Raw genomic sequence first — 20684 nt, forward strand, 5'->3', positions numbered from 1 at the left:
ACTTAATTTCATTTCTGCTTTGTGATGGATGGATGGCCCTTAGCTGCATTTATGGAAGTGTTATGTTGCTGTTCCTTTGGACACACTTGTTTATCCGTTGATACCTAAGATATTTAGAATAAGTTGGAATAAATACTAACATTGAGTAAAGATTACTATCAGAATCAGCCCTTTCAGACTGTTTTCTAAAACTAAATGTAATTTTACTCTACAGGCCTAAAATTGTTCTTCCTCTCTCCATCGTGGAAAAATTCCAGGGAACAATGAAGAGCAGACCAATATACAAGGCAAGTGGAAACTGCTGCCACGACACCTCTACATGGGCTCAAAACTCAAGGTACGTTGGTGTTAAGAGACACTTTCTTGTTAGCATGTTAGATTTTTAACATGTCAACAATAAAGAGGAAACTTGTATCATTCTCGGAGCTGCTTACATTTAAGTTTATATACGTATAGCATCACAAAGATACTTTGCATAAACAGTAAAACATACAGTCTATAATAAATAAATGAGAGTGGAAGTAAATCCAATAGACTTTTCCTTGATTTATATTAACAATGATGTTCTTGTTAATGAGGTCATGAAGGGACAAGTCCAACTTGTCACACAGGTGATCTCCATCAAACTGATTTTGTCATTTTTGAAACAATTTTTTGCATGAACAATTTTAGAAAGTACTCATTATGCAGAATGGCCCATACATTATCTTATTTGATTATAATTAGTGAAGCATTAATGTGTACATCACTTTAATGTTACAGCTGGTAAAGGTGGGGCTAATTTTTATTACTTGCTGGGTAGCTTAACCTAAAATAATATATCATTATTTATTAGTTGATTTATATTTTGTATTAATAATCTAAATGTTCAAAGTAAAAAGTAATTAAAGCTGTCAAATAAATGTAGTGGAGTAAAAAGTACAATATTTGCCTCCGAAATATAGTGGAGGAGAAGCATAATGTAGCATAAAATGGAAATACTCAAGTAAAGTACAAATACCTCAAAATTATAATTAAGTACAGAACGTCTAGCTACTCAGAGGAAGAGAAAGAGAGAAGACTAAGATAACTTGCTATCTGTTAATTTCAAAATTATCTGACTCCTTACCCGCTTGTTTTCCCATTCTCATGTCATACATATCACATACCAATTGGTGGCGGTAATGCGCCAATTTCTAAATTCCAGAAGAAGAAGAAGAAAACGGTATCCGGTCTGTGTGTGGCATCCATGCCCATTACCTAACAAGCTAGTTTGTTTAAAGAAAAATACTTTTATTATCGAACGTAACGTGGAAAAGAAGAGACCCCGTCTCAGCGGTGGATCTCACTTTAAGGTTAGGCTTTCATTTTTTTTCTTTCAGTTTTCTTTAAGCAACGTAAACAAAGTGTTAACCAACGCTAGCAAGCACAAGCTAACATGTCAGTGTACTGCTGTCAGTAGATCACGGTATCTCTGCGGGGGTAAGTTGACTAGCTAGTAAGTTATTGTGTTCGCTAACGTTAACTCACAAAGCGTTAATGAGCTAACTGTTAATTTGAAAGTTAAATTGTGCCACGTCACTGTTTTGTCACCGAGTTCGTAGTGACATTACATGTGGCGGATTGTTTTAAACTGGGTTCCTGCCTGCAGGAAGTGGACTGATGACATTTATTATGTTTTCTACGTAACGAAGCACGGCGAGGATAAAATAGTTCCCTTTGCTGAGTCCGTTAATTACTTTATATGTGCGCACCCTGGAGTCCCTTATTGTCACTGTGTGGACACCTGAGAGTCCAAACTGTCTCCTCTACCATGTCCGCTGACATGAACAAAGGTCGACTGTGTTTAACTCCTCACGCATGTTATAAAGTGTGTTTTGTCGTCAGTTTAACCCATGATTGGGTTCGTTTCCCCTCTCACTTGCCTGCTGGCAGACCCTGAAGCATCAGTGCTGTTGTTGTGGTTACCTGCAGATTCTGATTTAAATGGTGGTTAACCACTAAACCCTTAATTGCAGCATCTTTTTCCAAACATTCCTACAAAGCGTGTGTCTTTAAAGACCCGTTACTTTAGTGTATTTAGGTTTATTTTAGTTATATACTTTGTTGAAGTTGATTTGCATTCAGTTTCATTCAGATAAAGGCATAATAATTCTTCAGTTAAACTGTAGAGAGAAGTGTGAATTCTAACTACAAGAACATTGGTGAATGCCACAAATACAATAATTTACATGACATCAAAACCTTTAATTGTGTTAGGTAAGATAGCTAGCTAGTTTGAAAGTTATGAAGTGGCAGTTGACTTTGGATGACTTCATAGGTGACACCATGCTCGTGGAGCCTGCAGCAGCTGAAGATCGACGTGTTTGATCGAGAAGCCGCCGTCACCGCTGCCGTCATGGGAACGTCGATGAGTGAGCCGTGTATCTACGACAAACTGTCTGAGAGCATCGACATCCTCCGCCAGTCAGGCTACCGCTATGGCATGTCTGAGAGGGAGATCGAGAGGTTCATCAAGCAGGTCCTGGAGACCAACGAGCCCAGAAGAGAGCCTCCCCAGTTCCCCATCCTGAGAGCCACCATAAAGGTCAGGCCTGCTAATATTACACTGCTAAAACCTCTAGTCAACAGAAAGTTTATCATTGACAGTAATAGCCCCTTTCCAGTGCAGGACCTTTGTGAGGCTTTGATACTTTCTTAATTCTTCCTTGTGTTTCCACTGTGGAAATTCTCTGTTTGTTTTTCTATTTGTCCACTGCAGCAAGAAAACGTACAGGATTATTTTGTTTTCTTAAAATAAATCACTTGGCTGTTGTGGAGTATACAGACCGTTAAGGTTTATTCATGCTTTGTGTACGCTGAGGAAGGACACAGCTCTCAGTGTTGGTAATGTCCCTGTTGTCTCTGCAGTTTGTGGTGGCAGTGGGCTTCCTGCTGGTGGTGGTGCTGGCCTTCACCTACCCCCAGAGCGCCCCCCAGCTCGGTCTGGTCAACCTGGGCTGTTACAACTGGTCGTCCCCCCTCAGCCACGTCCGCCTGCTGTCCCTGCCCATCGCCAAGAAGTACAACCTGCAAGGTCTGAAGAATGATCACCCTGTCTCTCTTCCTGTTTCTAATGTCTCTATAAGAGTGAGTCGGTACTCAAGTAATTACAAGTAAGGCCACGTTCAGAATGTCTTCAGTCCTGCCTGAAAAAACCTCAAACAGCTCTCACATTTATTTGAATTAGTGAAGTGAAGCATGTCAACACTGGGAAATAGGACAGTGGCATATCCCGATGTTTTGATGTTTCTTCATCATCCAGACGCCACCAGTGTGCAAGCTTACATAGAAAACAATGTTGTTTTGACACATGTTGTGTGCTGCTAGTGTGTGTCACCGTGTTGTCCTTTAGAGTTCAGTAATTGCCTGAATATAAGACCACTCAAGCTTTTCCAACATCTGCTTTTGTGAAAAGAAAATAGATGATTTTGACTTGTAGTTTGTATAGTAAATGTTTGGTTGTGTGTGTGTGTGTGTGTGTGTGTGTGTGTGGACTGCAGGTTTCCATGAATGGTGGAGTGCCGGCTCCCTCAGGCAGAATCTGGTCAACTGTTCGGGCTGTGCAGAGATCTCCTCGGTGCTGGAAGTCCCAGAGAGCCTCAGAGGGACTGTGGCTCTGCGACGGGGGCCACAGCTTGTCCTGCTGAAGGTCAGAGGTCAACACAGCCAGGGATGGCCATCTGACTAAATGTCCCCCATCCAACCATCCCCTCTTTGTTCATACTGATTTCTGTTTGTTGTGGTCTCTGCAGGGTGGGGAGTCCCTCAGTGTCCAGCGGCAGCAGCTTGAGGAGCTCTACTTGGCTCATTCAGACTCCATGTCCATTCTGCTGGAGGAGGACGACGGTCTGCAGAACCACAACCTCGGCCTCCCCCAAGGCCCCGCCAACTTTACTCTGCTCTGGTAAACATTTCTGTTCAAAGTACAGGTCTTCACGGGCCCCTACCTGATCTGGGACCAGAGTCAGACTGGGTTCAAATTGTTGGTGCAGGATGTGAAAACTGGGCTGGACATTTTGGACCTGGGAAAATGTAATTTGTCCTAGTCTATATCTACTGTTAGAAAAACTACTGTATATGGATTATAAACTTCTAATAACAGAAGTTAAGGAAGTAGCGAAGTATCAGCGGTAGTTTTATGAATAATTTGTTTACCGCTGTAAATGAAAGAAGCAGAACAGAAAACTGTATGTGATGTGGATCTGTGACATTTGGCCGTAATTAATAAGGTCAGTATCTGATCACATCAGATCCCTAAAACTTCAGTGGACACAGTGGTATTTAATGATTGTGACTGATGAGGGGCGTGTTTGTTATAGGAGGTTCAGCTCGGGGACTAGGGAGAAGGTGTTGAGGTGGCTCTTCCCGAAGGCTGAGCTCTGCCCCCTGCTGGACAGTGCTGGGACCATCGTGCAGCGCTGTTTGGTCACCCACAGCACAAACTCCCAGAGCAAGGTGAGTGTCCAGACGTCCCCACACCGACAGTCTGGAGGACGAAACAAGAATACAGTGTTATTGTTACTGACAAGAGTGATGGACAAATTTGCGAAAGTAAATTAGTAGTAGAAGGAAATTTTAATTAAATATAAGTTTATATATATATATATATATATATATATATATATATAGTAATATAAGTTAAATATAATTCCTTTTTCCTAAACGCATTTTTAAACTTGTGTAGTTTTATATTGGAGACATGCATAAATAACCAGCCTTGGCTCGTTGCGATCGCCTCTGTATTCTTGGATGTCAGAATTATGTTAGTCCACTTCGTGTTTTCTTACACTCAGTCCAGTTCGGTCCAGTGCTGTCCATACAACAAGATATAGTCAAACATTTACCACAAAACCAAAACAAAAGAAATTCAAGTAAAAAGTGTCTTTGTTTGCAGTTAAAGACGCAACAATATTTCAGAATTTGTGTTAGATCTGTGGTTGTCCAACAGCCAAATGCAAAGTGTTGATACTGAAAGTGCCATATTGGACTGTACGTGTTTGCCAGATACAGAAATGATTCGTGCTGTCTGTTAAAATAGATCTGTATATGACAGGTGTTGTGGAGAAAATGAAAATCCTCTTGAATTTAAAGGAGATTCGTGGATATAAGTACTCCAGCCTTTGCCTTAAACATGTTTAAATGTCAGCAATGTTGATTAATGCAGTTTTCTGTTAAGACATGCACATGAATATATTTTGTAAAGTATTTTGCAGACATACATTTTTTTCCCCTTCCATGACAGCTACTGGTGTCGTAGATTTGCCCCCACCTGCAGATTGGTTGGAGTTCTGGATCGGTGCGATCATGTGCAGCTGTTAGTTACATTAGAGTCTTGACCCTCAGTGTTCTGCAGCCCGCCATCGTTCACCTCAAATGAACCCTCAGCTTCTGTTCTCACTGAGTTGTTGTTGGTGTTTCAGGGTGTCGGGGTGTTTGGCTGGCTGGTGGTGGGCGAGGGGCTTCCAACAGTTCGAGTTCTGCCTGTTCTTCGCTGTCAGAAACACTGCAGCTCCTTCAACCTGTGGCTGACACCTGGAGACATGGGTAACACCTGTTTTTATCCCCAGATACATTTAACGTGACAAAACAGTCAAATAAACTTTGGTCTTGTGCTCTCGTGATACAAAAATATCTTCAGGGCTCCATATAAAACTCACAAGTTACTTGTGGATTTCTACGGACGACTGATTTTCACACAATTCAAAATTCACAATGTGTGTTTTATATGGAGTCCATGGAGATATCTTTTCTTTTTATCTTGTTCACAGCAATTATTATCTGTATATGTATTGATATGTATACAACTTATTATTTGGGAAATTATTAGTAAATTACTAACACTGGATAAAAGGATTTAAAATTAGCTTAAAATAAAAATTAGAATTAAAATTAGCTTATAAATTACTATTTAGGATTTTAGTTGGGGATTACCACAGCACCTCAACACTGATGTACAACACACACACACACACACACTCTCCAAACTCTCTGGACCATCATAATCCAAACGATAGAATGGTCTCGGCTGATGAACATCTAGATTCAATCATCTGACTTGTTCTGTCAGCTGAAACCTCAAACTTTATTTACAGTAACCTGTCAAACAGAGAATTATTTCTACTCCATTATAACTCCATTATAGCTTCCTTTCAGGCTTAAAACAAAGCAAACGTCTGAAAACGTGATGAAATGAAAATGTCTGCAGTGTGATTAACAAGAGATAACTGATGCTGAGGTGTCTGCATGCCGCATCTGTTCTCCTGATCCCTAAAATCAAACGGTTGAATGTTACATGTGGCTGCTGCAGTTGTCCGGTCTGAACACACACACAGTTGATGGTTGTTTGTTCCCTCTGACCTTTGACCTCAGTGTACGCTGACCCTCGGTACTGGCAGATGGAGCTGTTCCCCGGCCGAGGCCAGAACATCATCTGTGACGGATCGGCCTTTTAACCTTCGGGTGGAGCGAAGTGAAGGAGGACAGAGTTCAGGACTGGGGTGTGACGTGCAGATCGGCGGTGAATGTTTTGACTTCCTGCTGAGGCGTTTCCGGAGCTCGTCAGCCTTTCTGTGGCCCCGCCCACCGATGCCTTATAACCCTCTGGTCTTTTTTTCTGACGCCCCCGCCTGTCTGACAATCCTCCCAGTGGCCTCAGAGAACTGGAAACCACTGCACACATGACTTCAGTTTGGAAAAAGGGATCTCCTGCAGATTTCAACGGTCGAGGTCAGAAGAAATAACTCTTTGACCTCGCTGATGCTCTTGGATGTTCTGGATGTGCTGTGCTCGTGCCATAGCTTCAAGCAGATCTCTAGCAATTTAAAAAAAAAAAAAAAAAAAGTTTATGAAATTGTTGGGTGTGTCTCTCTTTCAGAAGGTAGTGAAACACTGTTGATCAGTTTCCAGACGTCAGAATTCAATTGGCTGAGTGATCTATAAATAGGCCTGGTGTTGTTCTCATTGTCCGCTGTTTCCTCGGTTACTAGTCACTCAGGCTGTAGGTTATAGGTGGGATGAAGAATAGGGACATCGTCTTTTTAGTCAGTAAATTGCCTTCAGGTGTGGATGAAACGTTTAAAGGAATAACAAGTCTTAAATCACAGCTTTAAATTAACTGCTCCTGTGTCGACTGAAAACGATGTTGACTGGACGGATACATCGGTTGACTTGCTGGACGTTCACTACCTGCTGAAGCTGTGAGACACACCAGCATCCTCACCTTCTGCTCTTCATCTGGCTCTTTCCTCGATGTTAAAGGGCCAATTCACCCAAGTTACAAAAACCACCATTTTCTTTCTTATCTCTGGTGGCATCAAGAGCAAACTGTCGGCAGTTCTCATTTGAACTTAATTCCAATTCACTCATTTAACTGCCTTTGTTGCCAAATAATTGTGACATTCAAAAGCAGTGTTATTTTTATTGATTTTAAACTGAGATTTTAAATACTGATCACTCTCTCTGACTCAACCACTGACTAGATCATTTATGTGGATAAACAACCTCCCAAGAAAAAATAAACTGTTATTTCTTACTCTAGGAAACCATCTGTAAGTGTAAATTGTACAGACATCAGCTGAGAATTTAATTTCTGCATTAACTAAACTGACTACAGCTGAGTTAATTTATTCTTCACCAGCAAAGTTGAAGGTCGGAGAATAAAACCTCGACTAAATGTTTTGCAGCGTGTGGAGACTTTAATGATAGAAGTTTAATTGCAGCTCTCGCGACCTAAAAACTGCAATATTTAGAATTGTGATTTGATTTTAAAGTGACTAATCATTCAAACCTTAAACACCTCTTCAACGGTCTTCATTGGAAACAGTTTCTACTGTGTGGACTCTGTGAAGTCTCCAGTGTGTTCTGTGGGTGCTTTAACAGGGACACTGTTTCTAAATGAGGTGTTGCTGTTCAATTTTTACATTTCAATTTTTGTCAGCTTTAAAACTAAACTCCTTTCACCTCTGTTGCATTAGTGTGGAGGCAGACATCTCAGAGACAGATCTCTCAAACCAGAAGTATCTGACTGGAAAGATAATTTAATTTAAGAGTACCAGAGGGAAGCTAGAGAATATGTATTTTTGTAATTTGGGTGAACTGACTCTTTTACTCTAACGTTTATTTTCATCTTTCATGTCGGTTATCAGAATCAGCTTCAGATATCCTTAATTTTTATTTTACTGATTTTACAAACTAAGCTGCTTCTCTAATACGTTATTTATTGCTCTGATTGTATGTATATATTTGTTCAAGCCATTAACTTTAATAATAATGTGTTGTAATATTATTATACTTGTGATTGTCAGTACAGCGTGCCGACATACGTTAACATCACAGTGAAGCAGTGGAGGGTAATCTGGGTTTCCGTGGGTCGTTAAAAAGTCTAATAATATTGAATCAGTTTGCCAAAGTTGATGCCCGTCAAATCTGAGTTTAACAGACGCTCTCCCTCATTTTGTTTGAGCGCCCCAAAAATCCCCAAATTCAATCACCAGTTGGGGGTGCTTGAACAAAATTACGGAGTGAATCTTTTAAAATGTTCGCTTTGCATAGAAATATGATCGTTTTATGAGGAAATTAAAACTTGTCATGTATTTGCTTCCATCTGTGAGTGACTTTTATTGATGACTGCAATGTGAATAGACTGAATATGTTTGGGTTAAACAACATTGTGTTACCTGAAACACGGTTACCAGTTTATTAGGAACACCGAGCTAAAACTAATGCAGTGTAATACAACAGTCCTGCATTAAATCCTGTTGCCATGAAGGTTATAATGTTCAGTTTTTGTTGAAAACTAGAGACGCGTTGATTCAACAGAACGATCATTTGAGGCTGCAGTTTACGCTGCTGTTGAATTATATTCTTCTATTTTCTCCACCCTCATTTGTGCTACTACTACTACCAGTTAATACAGTCACAAATTAGCTTATTTTTTCCTCCATGACGCCTGCCAGGCTCCAGTTGTTACTTTTCAAAGTTCCTTCCCATTGTGGTCTTGTTTGTGTCCACCTTATGAATCCAAGTCCAATCTTCACTCTCTCCTGATAAAACATGGCTCTTAAGTCTCTGTTAATGTTTCTTCACCAGCTCGTCTCAACAAACCAAAACTAGTAGCTAAAAGACGCTAAAAAGCTCCGTAGAGTGAAGAGAATTATCTGTGCATTCGCAGCTACCAGACATTTTACTGTTAGTCAGTTGATCCCTTGTTAATATTACAAATATTGATTTAGTGAAGCTTTAAATACCAAGACAAAGTATGACTAGTTGTAACTACAAACAAGAAATAAAGCTTTATTAGTTTTAACATGAAAAATGTCAACAGACACCAGCAAACAAGACAATGTACAGTTATAACTCAGGATTTGACGTTAAATATTCATGTTTATTTGTAGATATGTTCTCAGGTAATAGACAGCGGGTACTGTGGAGTCTGGAGCGTGCCATCAGAATAATTAGACTTAATTAAATCAATTCATTCATTATTAAACAGACTTAGTTCCCTTTATTTTTAAATCAGCAGTGCGCCACCTAAAAAGTTAACACAGTTCAACTCAAACAGCAGCAGCCGCTCTGATTGGCCAGCTGTTGAGTGTTGACAGGGGTCTGACCAATCAGAGCTCTGCTGCCTGTTTACCCCTCCTCAAATTCAACAGGGCTGTCTTGTAGCTGTAGATGTTTTCATGACTGGTTACACTGGTGATTCACATTCCTGTCAACGGTTTCATGCTATTCCACTAAGCTACACTGTATTCGCTTTACTAGCTAGTAAACATGAATGTAAACAATGCATGATTTAAAATATTTAGAAAAAACAACTTTCTAAATATTTTATGACAAAATAATGCATTGAGTACGTTTGTTAGACCTCAAGGATACAGTACACACATTACCTGAAGTTCAGTAGGCCAACACGTTAGTAACAGGAATAATTTAAATTAAAGCTAAAAGCCTTTGTCAGTTATTTAAAAATTCAGTTATTATTTGTTTAAAGACATAATACTTTTGTATTACTTTTTAAAAATACTTTTATATTAACGGATTACAATTTATTCCAGCGGCACACTACATCACCTGACATTTATCAGACTGCTGATTCTCCAGGAGGAGGAGGAGCTACAGCGCCACCTACAGGAGAGCAAAGTAGCCACTCAGTTCATAAAATGAACTGTGGGCACGGTTTTAGGGGAATTTTTAAATAAAGCATCTGCAATATGCACCTGGCCTTCACAGTAAAAACAGGAAATTATAGTGATGTTCAGTAGTAGTTACTGAAAGCAACCTAAAGAAAATGTAAAGCAGCTAAATGAAAGCACAGACTGGACTGATAACGAGTCTGAAAAATAGTGAAAATATTAAACCTTCCTGTGTGCCGTATGTGGACTGGAAACTAACCCTTTTCTATCACATGACCCCCCGCTGGGCTTCACAGACATGTGAAGGAAGAGCAGGTATAATTTATAACAAAGTAAAACACAGCAGAGCTTTTTAAAATCTAATATCAAGTATAAATGATATAAAGTGCAGCGCTGAAGTGGACAAAGTCACTGAGAGGGCTTAAAGGGTCATTTCATCCGAATTACAAAATATATGAAAAACCTCTCTTCCCTGTCGTGCTATCTCTCCAGTCAGACAGAAATCGTAAAAACCAATATAATGGAGGAGAATTTCACTATGGAAACGGTCTCCAGTGTGATCTGTTGACTATCCGGAGTAACAGTGACCCAGTTTCTTGAAGAAATGTTGATTTTGCTGTAAGCAGCCCAAACTCAATTCACGGATATCTCCAAACTTGGACAAATAAACCCAAACTATCTGACTGGAGAGAGATAATACTAGCGGGCAGAGAGAATATGAATGCACTGACCCTTTAAGAGACACCACACCAGCTGTAAGAAAGTCCTCTTAAAAAGCCTTTAATCTGCCACTGGTCACGTTCCTCCGGCCAGCAGTGGAGATGACTCGGAGGCTTCACGTTTGTGGTGATGCGACGCTGCGACGCCACCGTGTGGCCAGTCGTACAGGTGGCTGCCCTGCAAATCTGCTTCGGCTCGCAAATTGATTTTCTTCATTAAAAAAAAGAAAAAGAAGAAGAAACAAACAAACATTAAAAAAAAAATTCAGGAAATATTCAGTTTGTCAAATCTGATCATTAATAGGACCTTTAAAAGGAATAGTTCAACATTTTGTGAAATATACTTATTCTCTTTGTTTCAGATAATGAGGTGTTCAGATGTCAATCTTGTGTCTGTGTGTTAAGTACGGATGTGGTTAGCCTAGCTTAGCATAAAGACTGGAAGCAGGGGAAACGGCTAGCCTGGCTCTGTCCAAGGTAAAAACAACACAGACTAGACCGTCAACAGCAGCTGTGTGGGTGACAAGATGAGACAAAGTACCTGGAAATCTCTGATGTAGGTGAGGAAGAAGCTGATGAAGGAGAAGGCCAGAGACCATTCAGACACGGTGCTGATGAAGTGAGCCGTGTAGCCCTGAAAAAAGCCAAGTTACAAACCTAAACATTGTGCAGAGAGCTGCGTTACCAACTTAAAATGTGTAATTATTTTATTTAGTTCTTTTATAGCTGCTTGTGCTCAGACAACATTTAACATCTGAGAAGTAAAAACATGTTTATATTTCCCAAAGTAAGGCATCATATTTAGTATCAGAACTGAACCTTAGATATTATATCAGACTACTGACCGTCTCTCCAGGGGTCCAGTGCAGTTTGTTAGGTACGTCCACTCCCGGCAGACTGCTGTACATGATGACTGATGATACGAACACTGACAGGAGAGGATGCTGTTAAGGATCACAGCTCGGCAAAGCGGCATTAATACAACAGGACGTGTGTTTAGCTAAACACTGCAAACACTGTGTTTGAATTTACAGCTGATATTCTGAATATCCAACATGCATGTTTTGATGTCTTGTTATTTATCGTCTATGTAAAATGTGTGCACGGTGTTGGGGACTACACTACAGAGGTATTTTTAAAATCATTCAACATGATTTGAAGGTATGAAGCAGAGAGAGAGACCCAGACCGGCAGCTGACCTGTCCTGATACAGGTCTTTTTTACTACCTCTAAGTCTGAGGTTCCTATAACCTGAACTTTTAAGAACCTCTAAAACTTTGGTTCTGCCTTGGGTTTCCATTGTGTTTCAAATGCATTATTGAAAGGGTGCCATCGGCTCATTACTAATTGTGGTGTTTGCCATGTTTCAAACAAGCAAACAAACATTTCTTTCTCACCAAGAGTACCTGGGACTTGGATTTCATCTCCTGAGCTTAAAAGTTCTTAAAAGTTCAGGTTCTAGGAAGCTCCAAATCAGACATCTTCCCACTGGCTTTGTATACAGCCAGTCACAAATCTCTTGGCGTTCAGTCTGAACACACCTTCAGGACGAGTTTGATTTAAATATATAATATAAATAATAAAACCTTACTCACTGAGTAATTATGATCTCACTACTAACTCTGGGTTCCATCACAGCTGGACTCGTGTTTCCAGCTGTCACCATGTTAAAGGATACTGCTGATGATGCTGCTCAGGGTCCAGACTCCGATGCCGAAGCGGACCAGGTAGGTGGTCTTGCTGTGGACGTGAGGCTGCATGTGGAATGAGAGCAGCGTCTGAACCAGGATGTAGAGAGCCCCGACCCCGAAGGTCAGCACCGCCCCCACCAGGTGCATGGAGAACAGCGTAGTTTTCTGCTCACACACACACACACACACACACAAACACAGATTCACTGCTGACACGTTCAACACTTCACACACTGCCCAGGTGTGAACTGATCCAGGACCAGCAGCACTCACCTGGAAGTTGGCTACCACGCACATCCCGAAGGAGCTGACCAGGCCGAGCAGCAGCCCGAAGCGGTTCAGTCTGTTGAGTCTGACCTCCTCCGCACCTGTCAGAGCCTCCACCTGTTTGTAACGCACATACACCGTCGCCATACCTACACACACACACACACACACACACACACACACACACACACACACACACACACACACACACACACACACACACACACACACACACATCAATCAATCAATCAAAATCGTCGAAGTCCAATAACATATCATCTCTCAAATTCAGTAAATAAAGAATAAGTTTTAAGACAGAATAACAGCTTTAAATGTGTCACTGTACCCGCTGTGAAAATAAAACAGGTTAAACCTGGAAATTACTGATAAACTGTATGATATCTGTTTAAATGATTTACTTACAAAATCATAAACTATTGATAAATTGTTTGGATAAAAATATGGATAAAATGTAATAATTTAGCACCTATTTACTGAATGAAATTAATTAGTTAATCTAATCTAATAAGGTTACATTACACTGCTTGTAATTTACTTTTTACCTCTACTGCTTTATGTACTTCCTGCACTATTTTTATTCACTTAAAATATATTTATTGTTTAAATAATTTTCTAACGATGTCCTTGGATATTAGTTTTGAAATCGTCTGCATTGTTGGGAAAGCTTAAAGCCTGCAATGGCTTCCACGCCTGTAATTGTGAAGGAAGCAAACCAAATCATCACAACCAGAACACTAAATGAGATTGTTTAACACAATATAGTTTCACATTGTGTGTGTGTGTGTGTGTGTGTGTGTGTGTGTGTGTGTGTGTGTGTGTGTGTGTGTGTTTACCTAAAAAGGCCGACACATCCAGCATGATGCCAAACACACACCTCTCTGGTGCCATCGTTCCTGTGTCGCTGCAACACACAACAAAGTTCATTAGAAGTTTGGCTTATTTTGTTAAACAGGAAAAAAAAGGCTCCTTATCAAAAATGTATGACATGAAAAAGATAAATTCTGGTGTCAGTACTGAAACTCATGTACCACATATTGGCATCAGTGTCCGAATTGTGTCTACTTCTGTCTGAAATCAAGGACCCATCGTTTCAAAAATTAGTAGAAATTATAAAAGCTAAATCTGCTGCCGTCATCATTGTTAACTGCAACAACTGTAAGATTGAGAGATTAAGTAGCAACTGTAACTTGTATTTTTAACTATTCTCAAACGTTGGTTTGACTTAACAGCTGGCCAATTACTTTATTGTACACAATTATGCATTTACAGAATTAAGATTAAAATGATGACAGCCCTCCTTAAAGCTACATTTGAAAAGAAAAACTCAGACAGACGCACAGACTTCAGAGGCGACAGTTATGTATGCGTGTGTCCAGACTCGGACCTGATGTACGGCACCAGAGGATCCACATGTCTCAGCACCACCGCTGTGATGTAAGCGAAGATGAAGGACGCAGCCGTCCAGACGACCAGCGCTGCGGGCAGGAAGCACAGACCCTGCTGGAACCACCACATGGTCTCCTCACTGTGCGTGTGTGTGTGTGTGCTGGTTCACTCTGTCCTGTATGTACAACAGTAGTGATACACACATTGTGAAGCACACACATATACTGTACACAATGGCCATCATCATCATCATCATCATCTGTGCTGCTGTCTCATTGTATTCTTGAGAACATTCCTTAAATATAATAACAAATAAATTACAAAATGAATTGTCATTTTTGAGTGTTGATGCTATCATTAATGTTTATTTTCTGTTTGTCTAACTGGTAAAAACATACAATTTGAACATTAACAATCAAAGCCGAATGCTGCCGTCGACACTGCTCAAAACATCACCTCTGTGTTGCTGAAACCATTAATTGGCGAGCAAATCAACGATTTTGATCCGAGGCCTGTGCAGAATTGATCACAGCACATGCAATCACATGCTGGTTAGATTTCAGTCTGAATGGATCCCGACACAAGATGAAGGCAGCTGCAGTTTTCAGGAAGTGAAGCTGCTGCTTTCCACCAACTGCAAGACCTCAACACTCTTTGTTTTTTACTATGAAAGTTTATTCTATTAAAAGAATGAATGTTTTTATGAGCCTGGAAAAATCTGTCCAAAATAACAGAACTTTAAAAGGTATCTATTCATTGTGATAAAGATGTTGAGCCCTAACTGTCTAATAATACCTGTCAGAACAGATTAATCAATTAGTGGATTAGTTGAAAATTAATGAGCAACTATTCATCAACTATTCATGATCATAAAATAACCAATTTAGTCACTGCTCAAGTAAAAATGCTCTTCTTACATGTGAGTATTTATGCTTTTTTATGTTTTATTGTGGAGTCAATCTGTATGGGTTTTGAGCTGTGTTGGTTGGACATTTGAAGATGTCACCTTGGAAACTGTGATAGACATGTTTTACTATTTCCTGACATTTAATAGACAAAATGATTAGTTGATGCATTGACAAAATAATCTGCAGATTTCTCAATTAACAGCCTATAATTTAACAAATATGAAGGTTAAGGAATAAACACTGTCATTATTATCACCACAGATCATTTTAATATGCTGATCTATCATATGACATCAGTTAAAACGCCAGTTATTGGAGACTGAGTAGACATTGGACAGATTAGGCTGATAAATGATTAATTCATTCGGGATCTGTTTGTGTGACTTCCCGAGGGGGAAAATTCATCTCTCAAATGGGCCTAACAAGAAGCTCCTCCACATACAGCTTCATCTGGGACTTTAGACGTTAATTTACGGTAATATAAATGTAAAAGCCGTTTAGGAAAGTCCCCGTGTTCTCACTGAGGAAGTGAGACAGAGAAAGTCAGAGTTAAGTATTTAAAATTAGCTGTTTCGCAGCTAACCTTGCCGATATAGGGAACCAGTGACCAAACATAAAAACTGACAGTTTACGCTTATTCAAAAACTAAGATTACACATCTCACACAGTACCATTATTTAACTACTTGAGACAATATCATAAACCAAACGACAGCCCACACTGAACTTTTTCCTTGCATATAACAAAACACTTAGTAAGATTAAGCTAATTGGTTAACGACTACGGATGAATGCATTTATAACAACGATCAAAAAATTACGATTAAAGCTAACAGTGAGCTAGCTAGAGTTAGCTAAGCCGATAGCCTTCACCGACAAATGTCAACGTTATATTTCAACGTTTCTTCACTTTTACCTGTTGGACCCTGGGCCACACTGCTGCTAGACGAGGAAATAACGTCACGTGAACCAGTCACACTGACAGAAAGTCTGTTTTTAACATAATGACACTCACGTTATTCGAGTCCTCATGCAACCAAACTGCTTAAATCACCTATTTCCGAACCCGAATCTGGTTTTTCGGATCTCCGCCAAATGCCGCTAATCGTCGGTGTACCACAGGGCTCGTGGGCCACGCTTCCATTCAAAAATAAAGTTTAAAAGTTGTCACAGCGTCGTTTAGTAGCTCAGTCCAGGGTGAACCACGCATGCGCAGGTCGAAGAGAAAATAAATAGGGGACCATCTGTCCTGAGATCTGCCTCGCAGGCGGGAACAGGAACAGCGCGAGGTGTGGCCTCAGTCGAAACTGCAGGTCAAAGGAAGACCATAGAGGTGTTCAGAGACATTTAATGTACTTATATTGATCATTTCAGGATATTCAACAAAGGATATGCAACCCAAATAACATTAATCTGCAAATCTGCACAATTTGTACACACTTTATATTTTCCGTGTATATATTTATTTTTGTCCCCCATATTTTTTATATCTGTATTTATTATTTTATATATTGTTTTTCTTTTTAAAAAAATACTTCTAATTCTTATTGACACAGTGCTTGTCTGCTGTGTTTCTGCACCTTTCTGTCTTTGCTGCTGTGACTTGTAAATGTCCGGCTGTAGGATTAATAAAGTCTAAGTCTAATAATTGTAAATGTTTTGTGTATGATCATGAAACTAGCACATAATACATTGTGCTCCAATTAGTCCTCCAGCCACAAGGAAGTATTAACAATCCTCAAACATAAAGGAAAAATAAATGATTTTATTCTTAATCATATACTGAACGTGAACCCTCTTTTGCATCTTTCACTGAGAAATGTTCATCAAGTCTGTCTGCAGTTTTACACTCACGTTTGTTGATTTTGTTCTGTTCTTGGTGTCTCTCTTCACTTAAGTCAGGCATTAAAACATGACAGCCTCAAAGAGAGGAGGGGGTTCTTCTCATAAGCACTGTCGTACATACTACATTCAATTATTGTGTATTATGGAATTGGGACACAGTTTAAGACAAAAGTTTGACATTTTGGGAAATACACTTTCTGGCAGAGAGTTAGATGAGAAGATTGACACCACTCTCATGTTTGTCTGATAAACATGAAGCTAGCAGCCCGTTAGCTTAGCTTAGCTTAGCACAAAGACTGGAAACAGGGGGAAATAGCTAGCCTGGCTCTGTCCAAAGTTAACAAAATCCACATACCAGTACCTCTAAAATTAACACATTATATCTCAATGGCTTAATCTGTACAAAAACAAGAGAGTAAAAAATACAATTTGCTATGTTGGACTATTAACTGAGCTGTTGCCAGGCAACCGTCAGAGACTCCAGGAAGTTACCAGTCATGGCCAAGAAATAGTCCGGTACATAAGACCCCTGTGAGATGGCAAATGTGCTTTTTTGCTCTTTAGTTTTTATATCATGTTAATTAGAGGTGCTGGTAGGTGGATTTTGTTACCATTGTTATCATTTTGAGCAAGGCTAGCGGTGTCCCTCTTTTTCCAATCTTTGTGCTAAACTAAGCTAACTAGCTGCTAGCCGTAGCCTTATATTTAACAAACAGGAGAACAGAAACAGTGTCTTCTTGTCCAACGCTCTGCCACAAAGAAAACTAAAACTGTTGAAGTATTCCTTTAAGTCTCATGTTGTTGACACAAGATAAAAACATACCATCCTTTGGAACTTGAGGAGCTTCGTACTGAATGTTGTTTTCAGCGGCATCATAAGTGGTTTTCCACAGACGACACAAAGGTGCAGGGACGAGGATGTGAATCCGTCAGTTTGACCGTTTCCAGTAAAACACAAGTAGAAACCTGGTTCCAGGTGGGAGTATGAAATTTATTTGCATTGGTAGGTGAAGGAGAGATTGTCAGGTGATGTTGTCTACTGTATTTGTCTAGGAACACACTGTTCTGCACACTGGTGATATACCTGAGTCTGGCCAACAGAAGACAAACTTTTACACAAACTTTCGAGAGAGAGAGAGAGAGAGAGAGACACACACACACACACACACACACACACACAGTGACAACATGCTCATCGTGAAAGACTTCATCTCTGTACAAAACAATAGAAAACAAACTTGTTTAAGGCAAAATTTTACTAGTAACAATGAGAGACATCAGTAACTATATGCACATGAGCCTCTGCTGTTGATGCTGTATCTCATTATGTTATGAAAAGTTGTTCAGTTGTGGGTTTCAGGTCGTGGGTTATACAAAGAATCTCCAGCTATAGTACAAACTGTACAGCAGTTTAGTACACATGCAGATTAGGGCATCAGTCCAGTTCCCATTTTCTCCTGAAACACCCAGAGTGAACAGACGTGACTGTACAGAGACATCCACTGCAGAAAATAAAGGATTAAAGAAAAACCTAAATGTGACATTCTGGGATCGGCTGTAGTTAACACTGTTGTTTAATGCATAACGTACCATTTACACCCATGTGAGCTGTCAAATTAAAACACCTTAATAGAAATGGACCTTATGTCAACATTGAGCTGTGTTTAAAGGGTCAGTTCACACAAATCACAAAAATAATTTACCCACTAAACACCCTGTCGAGTTCTTAAAATCTCATAAGATTTCAGCCTTCAAGACAAAGACGACGTAGGTGAATGGAATTTAGTTTGTGGTGCTCAACATATTGGAAAATCACATTTAAAAAAATCTTTTCAGAAGCAATATCTCATAAAGTTACAACTTTATTCTCAATATACTGACTTTATTTCTATGACTAATCCTACAACTGTCTTCTCAAAATTACAACTATAGTCTCATGACTTATTTTCTCAAATTATTTTGGGTGTATTCTCCAAATATTGCAACTTTCTTTGTAACAATTACAACTTTATCTTTATCTTTATTCTCATGATTTTACTTTTTTCCTCCAAATATGTCTAAAAATTATATTTCTTTTTTTCCTATTGGCAGTGGGCCTTTCCAGACACGATTATTTCTCATTAAATTATTACTTCCTTCTCAGTGTCACATCATTCTCAAACTTTCTTCTCGTTTCTTTTTTCATACTATTTGGAATTTTTCCTAAAAACATACAACTACACTTTAATAATATTTTGACAAAATTCCAACTATGGTCTCATGATGACTCTTCTCTCAAAGTATTTTAAATCAAATATTACAACTTATGTTATGTCATATTATATTGTCTTCATTTTCGTTTTTTCTCATAAATTCCAGCTTCATTTTATAAATATTTTATATGCCTTACATTTTATTTTTTTTACTAAAAACTACTTTATTTGAATGAAACACAACTTTTTTTTCTCAGAATATTACATCTTTATTCTATAAATCTCATAATATTCCTAATATTTCATTTTAAGATACCACAAGGCATTTGAGGACAAATGTGTTTGTAATTTGGATGAAGTGACCCTTTAACACTAGTGCGTTTGTTTTTCTGTGAATAAGACCAACAGCGTTCAGGTAACTGTGGTTTACGACCAAACCAGGCAGAACCTGAACTCGTCCAGTTAAGACAACGACACTGTTCTGACGCTGTTGTACATCAATGACTCTCACTACAGTCAACACTTGGCATTGTAGATCTTCTTTTACATTTTTAAAACAAACTGTAGCAGCTTAGTACAGATTCTGCAGATGTAACTGTTCCACGAAATATAAATAAAGCAGGCACAATATGCAAAAGCAAGAAACTAATCTCCGTTAAGGACAAACATGACCTCCACATTAACACAGGCCATCACCACAGGTTCTCCTCAGAAGCAGCAACATTAAACACTCAGTCAGTATGTGGCGCTGCAACAGCATCAGGATGATGATGATGGTAGATGTGGAGGCGGAGTGAGCAGCAGCCACTTCAAATAAAACAGGTTTTTATTAACGGTCAGGGACAAAAGTTTGATCTGATTCTCATCAGTCACCACCTTAAAAACTGTGATGTCATCGTGTGACCTCATCTCCTACACGTTCAGTCCATGTGCACCTGTTCTGCTGCAGCAGGTATGTTTTGGGGGAAACACAATGTCAACCAGATTATGTCATTAATAAATACACTTTTTTTTTTAAACCGGGGATTCGATTAAGTAGCGGCGTCTGTCGGCAACACAAGGAGGAGTGTGACGTTCACATGAATAACCGTCATGGCGGCACATAGTCGTTCATTTTAAAAAGGATAAGTCTGGTGATAATTTCTTATATTCAACATATCCCATGGAAAGATCAAAACCCTGTGTGTCCAAAGCCTGATGCATCTTATTCCTCTGAGCCATAGAGCTCCTTTGTTGTCCAAAAACTATTAAAACACATCAATGATGCACTGTTGCACTGATTGTTCATTACCACAAAACACACACTGTACTTTATTTTGACTCACTGTCCCGCTGCCCCAAATACTCACTAGAGCAGCAAATGTGAATTCATCCACTGCTGAAAATAATTCATCCAGTTTAAGTAACATTTGTTAAAAACTCAGTAACCAGCTGTTTTAGTTTTGAGTCTCTTTTTTTTTTTTAAATGAAACTATATATTTGTGAGGTGTTTTTTACATCTT

At 39.3% G+C, this 20684-nt stretch overlaps 2 protein-coding genes across 2 annotated transcripts; one reads left to right on the forward strand and one right to left on the reverse strand.

Moving 5' to 3' along the window:
- The first annotated feature begins 1293 nt into the window (after nt 1–1293).
- On the forward strand, nt 1294–6743 carry c3h6orf89 (chromosome 3 C6orf89 homolog). Its single transcript, XM_070903368.1, has 8 exons — nt 1294–1334; nt 2300–2566; nt 2890–3055; nt 3522–3670; nt 3774–3925; nt 4341–4476; nt 5442–5565; nt 6391–6743. Exons 2-8 carry the CDS (start codon nt 2378–2380, stop codon nt 6471–6473), a joined length of 999 nt encoding a protein of 332 aa, XP_070759469.1. The 5' UTR covers nt 1294–1334; nt 2300–2377; the 3' UTR covers nt 6474–6743.
- A 2549-nt stretch (nt 6744–9292) lies between these two features.
- dram2b (DNA-damage regulated autophagy modulator 2b) lies at nt 9293–16336 on the reverse strand. Its single transcript, XM_070902615.1, has 8 exons — nt 16161–16336; nt 14237–14413; nt 13686–13753; nt 12838–12980; nt 12552–12729; nt 11719–11801; nt 11415–11507; nt 9293–11084 (listed from the first exon to the last, which is right to left on the reverse strand). The coding sequence occupies exons 2-8, from the start codon at nt 14365–14367 to the stop codon at nt 10950–10952; spliced, it is 831 nt and encodes a 276-aa protein (XP_070758716.1). The 5' UTR covers nt 14368–14413; nt 16161–16336; the 3' UTR covers nt 9293–10949.
- Nucleotides 16337–20684: the final 4348 nt, after the last annotated feature.

The sequence above is a fragment of the Enoplosus armatus genome, chromosome 3, assembly GCF_043641665.1.
Source record: "Enoplosus armatus isolate fEnoArm2 chromosome 3, fEnoArm2.hap1, whole genome shotgun sequence".
NCBI lineage: Eukaryota > Metazoa > Chordata > Actinopteri > Centrarchiformes > Enoplosidae > Enoplosus > Enoplosus armatus.

Excerpts from the sequence above, each read along its gene's own strand:
- c3h6orf89 (XM_070903368.1), top strand. The coding sequence starts at position 2,378 with ATGGGAACGTCGATGAGTGAGCCGTGTATCTACGACAAACTGTCTGAG. Across the intron at positions 3,056-3,521 it reads CAAGAAGTACAACCTGCAAG|GTTTCCATGAATGGTGGAGT; the intron begins GTCTGAAGAATG and ends TGTGGACTGCAG. Across the intron at positions 3,671-3,773 it reads CACAGCTTGTCCTGCTGAAG|GGTGGGGAGTCCCTCAGTGT; the intron begins GTCAGAGGTCAA and ends TGGTCTCTGCAG.
- dram2b (XM_070902615.1), bottom strand. The coding sequence starts at position 14,367 with ATGTGGTGGTTCCAGCAGGGTCTGTGCTTCCTGCCCGCAGCGCTGGTC. Across the intron at positions 12,981-13,685 it reads GGATGTGTCGGCCTTTTTAG|GTATGGCGACGGTGTATGTG; the intron begins GTAAACACACAC and ends GTGTGTGTGTAG. Across the intron at positions 11,802-12,551 it reads CCTGAGCAGCATCATCAGCA|TGTTCGTATCATCAGTCATC; the intron begins GTATCCTTTAAC and ends CTCTCCTGTCAG.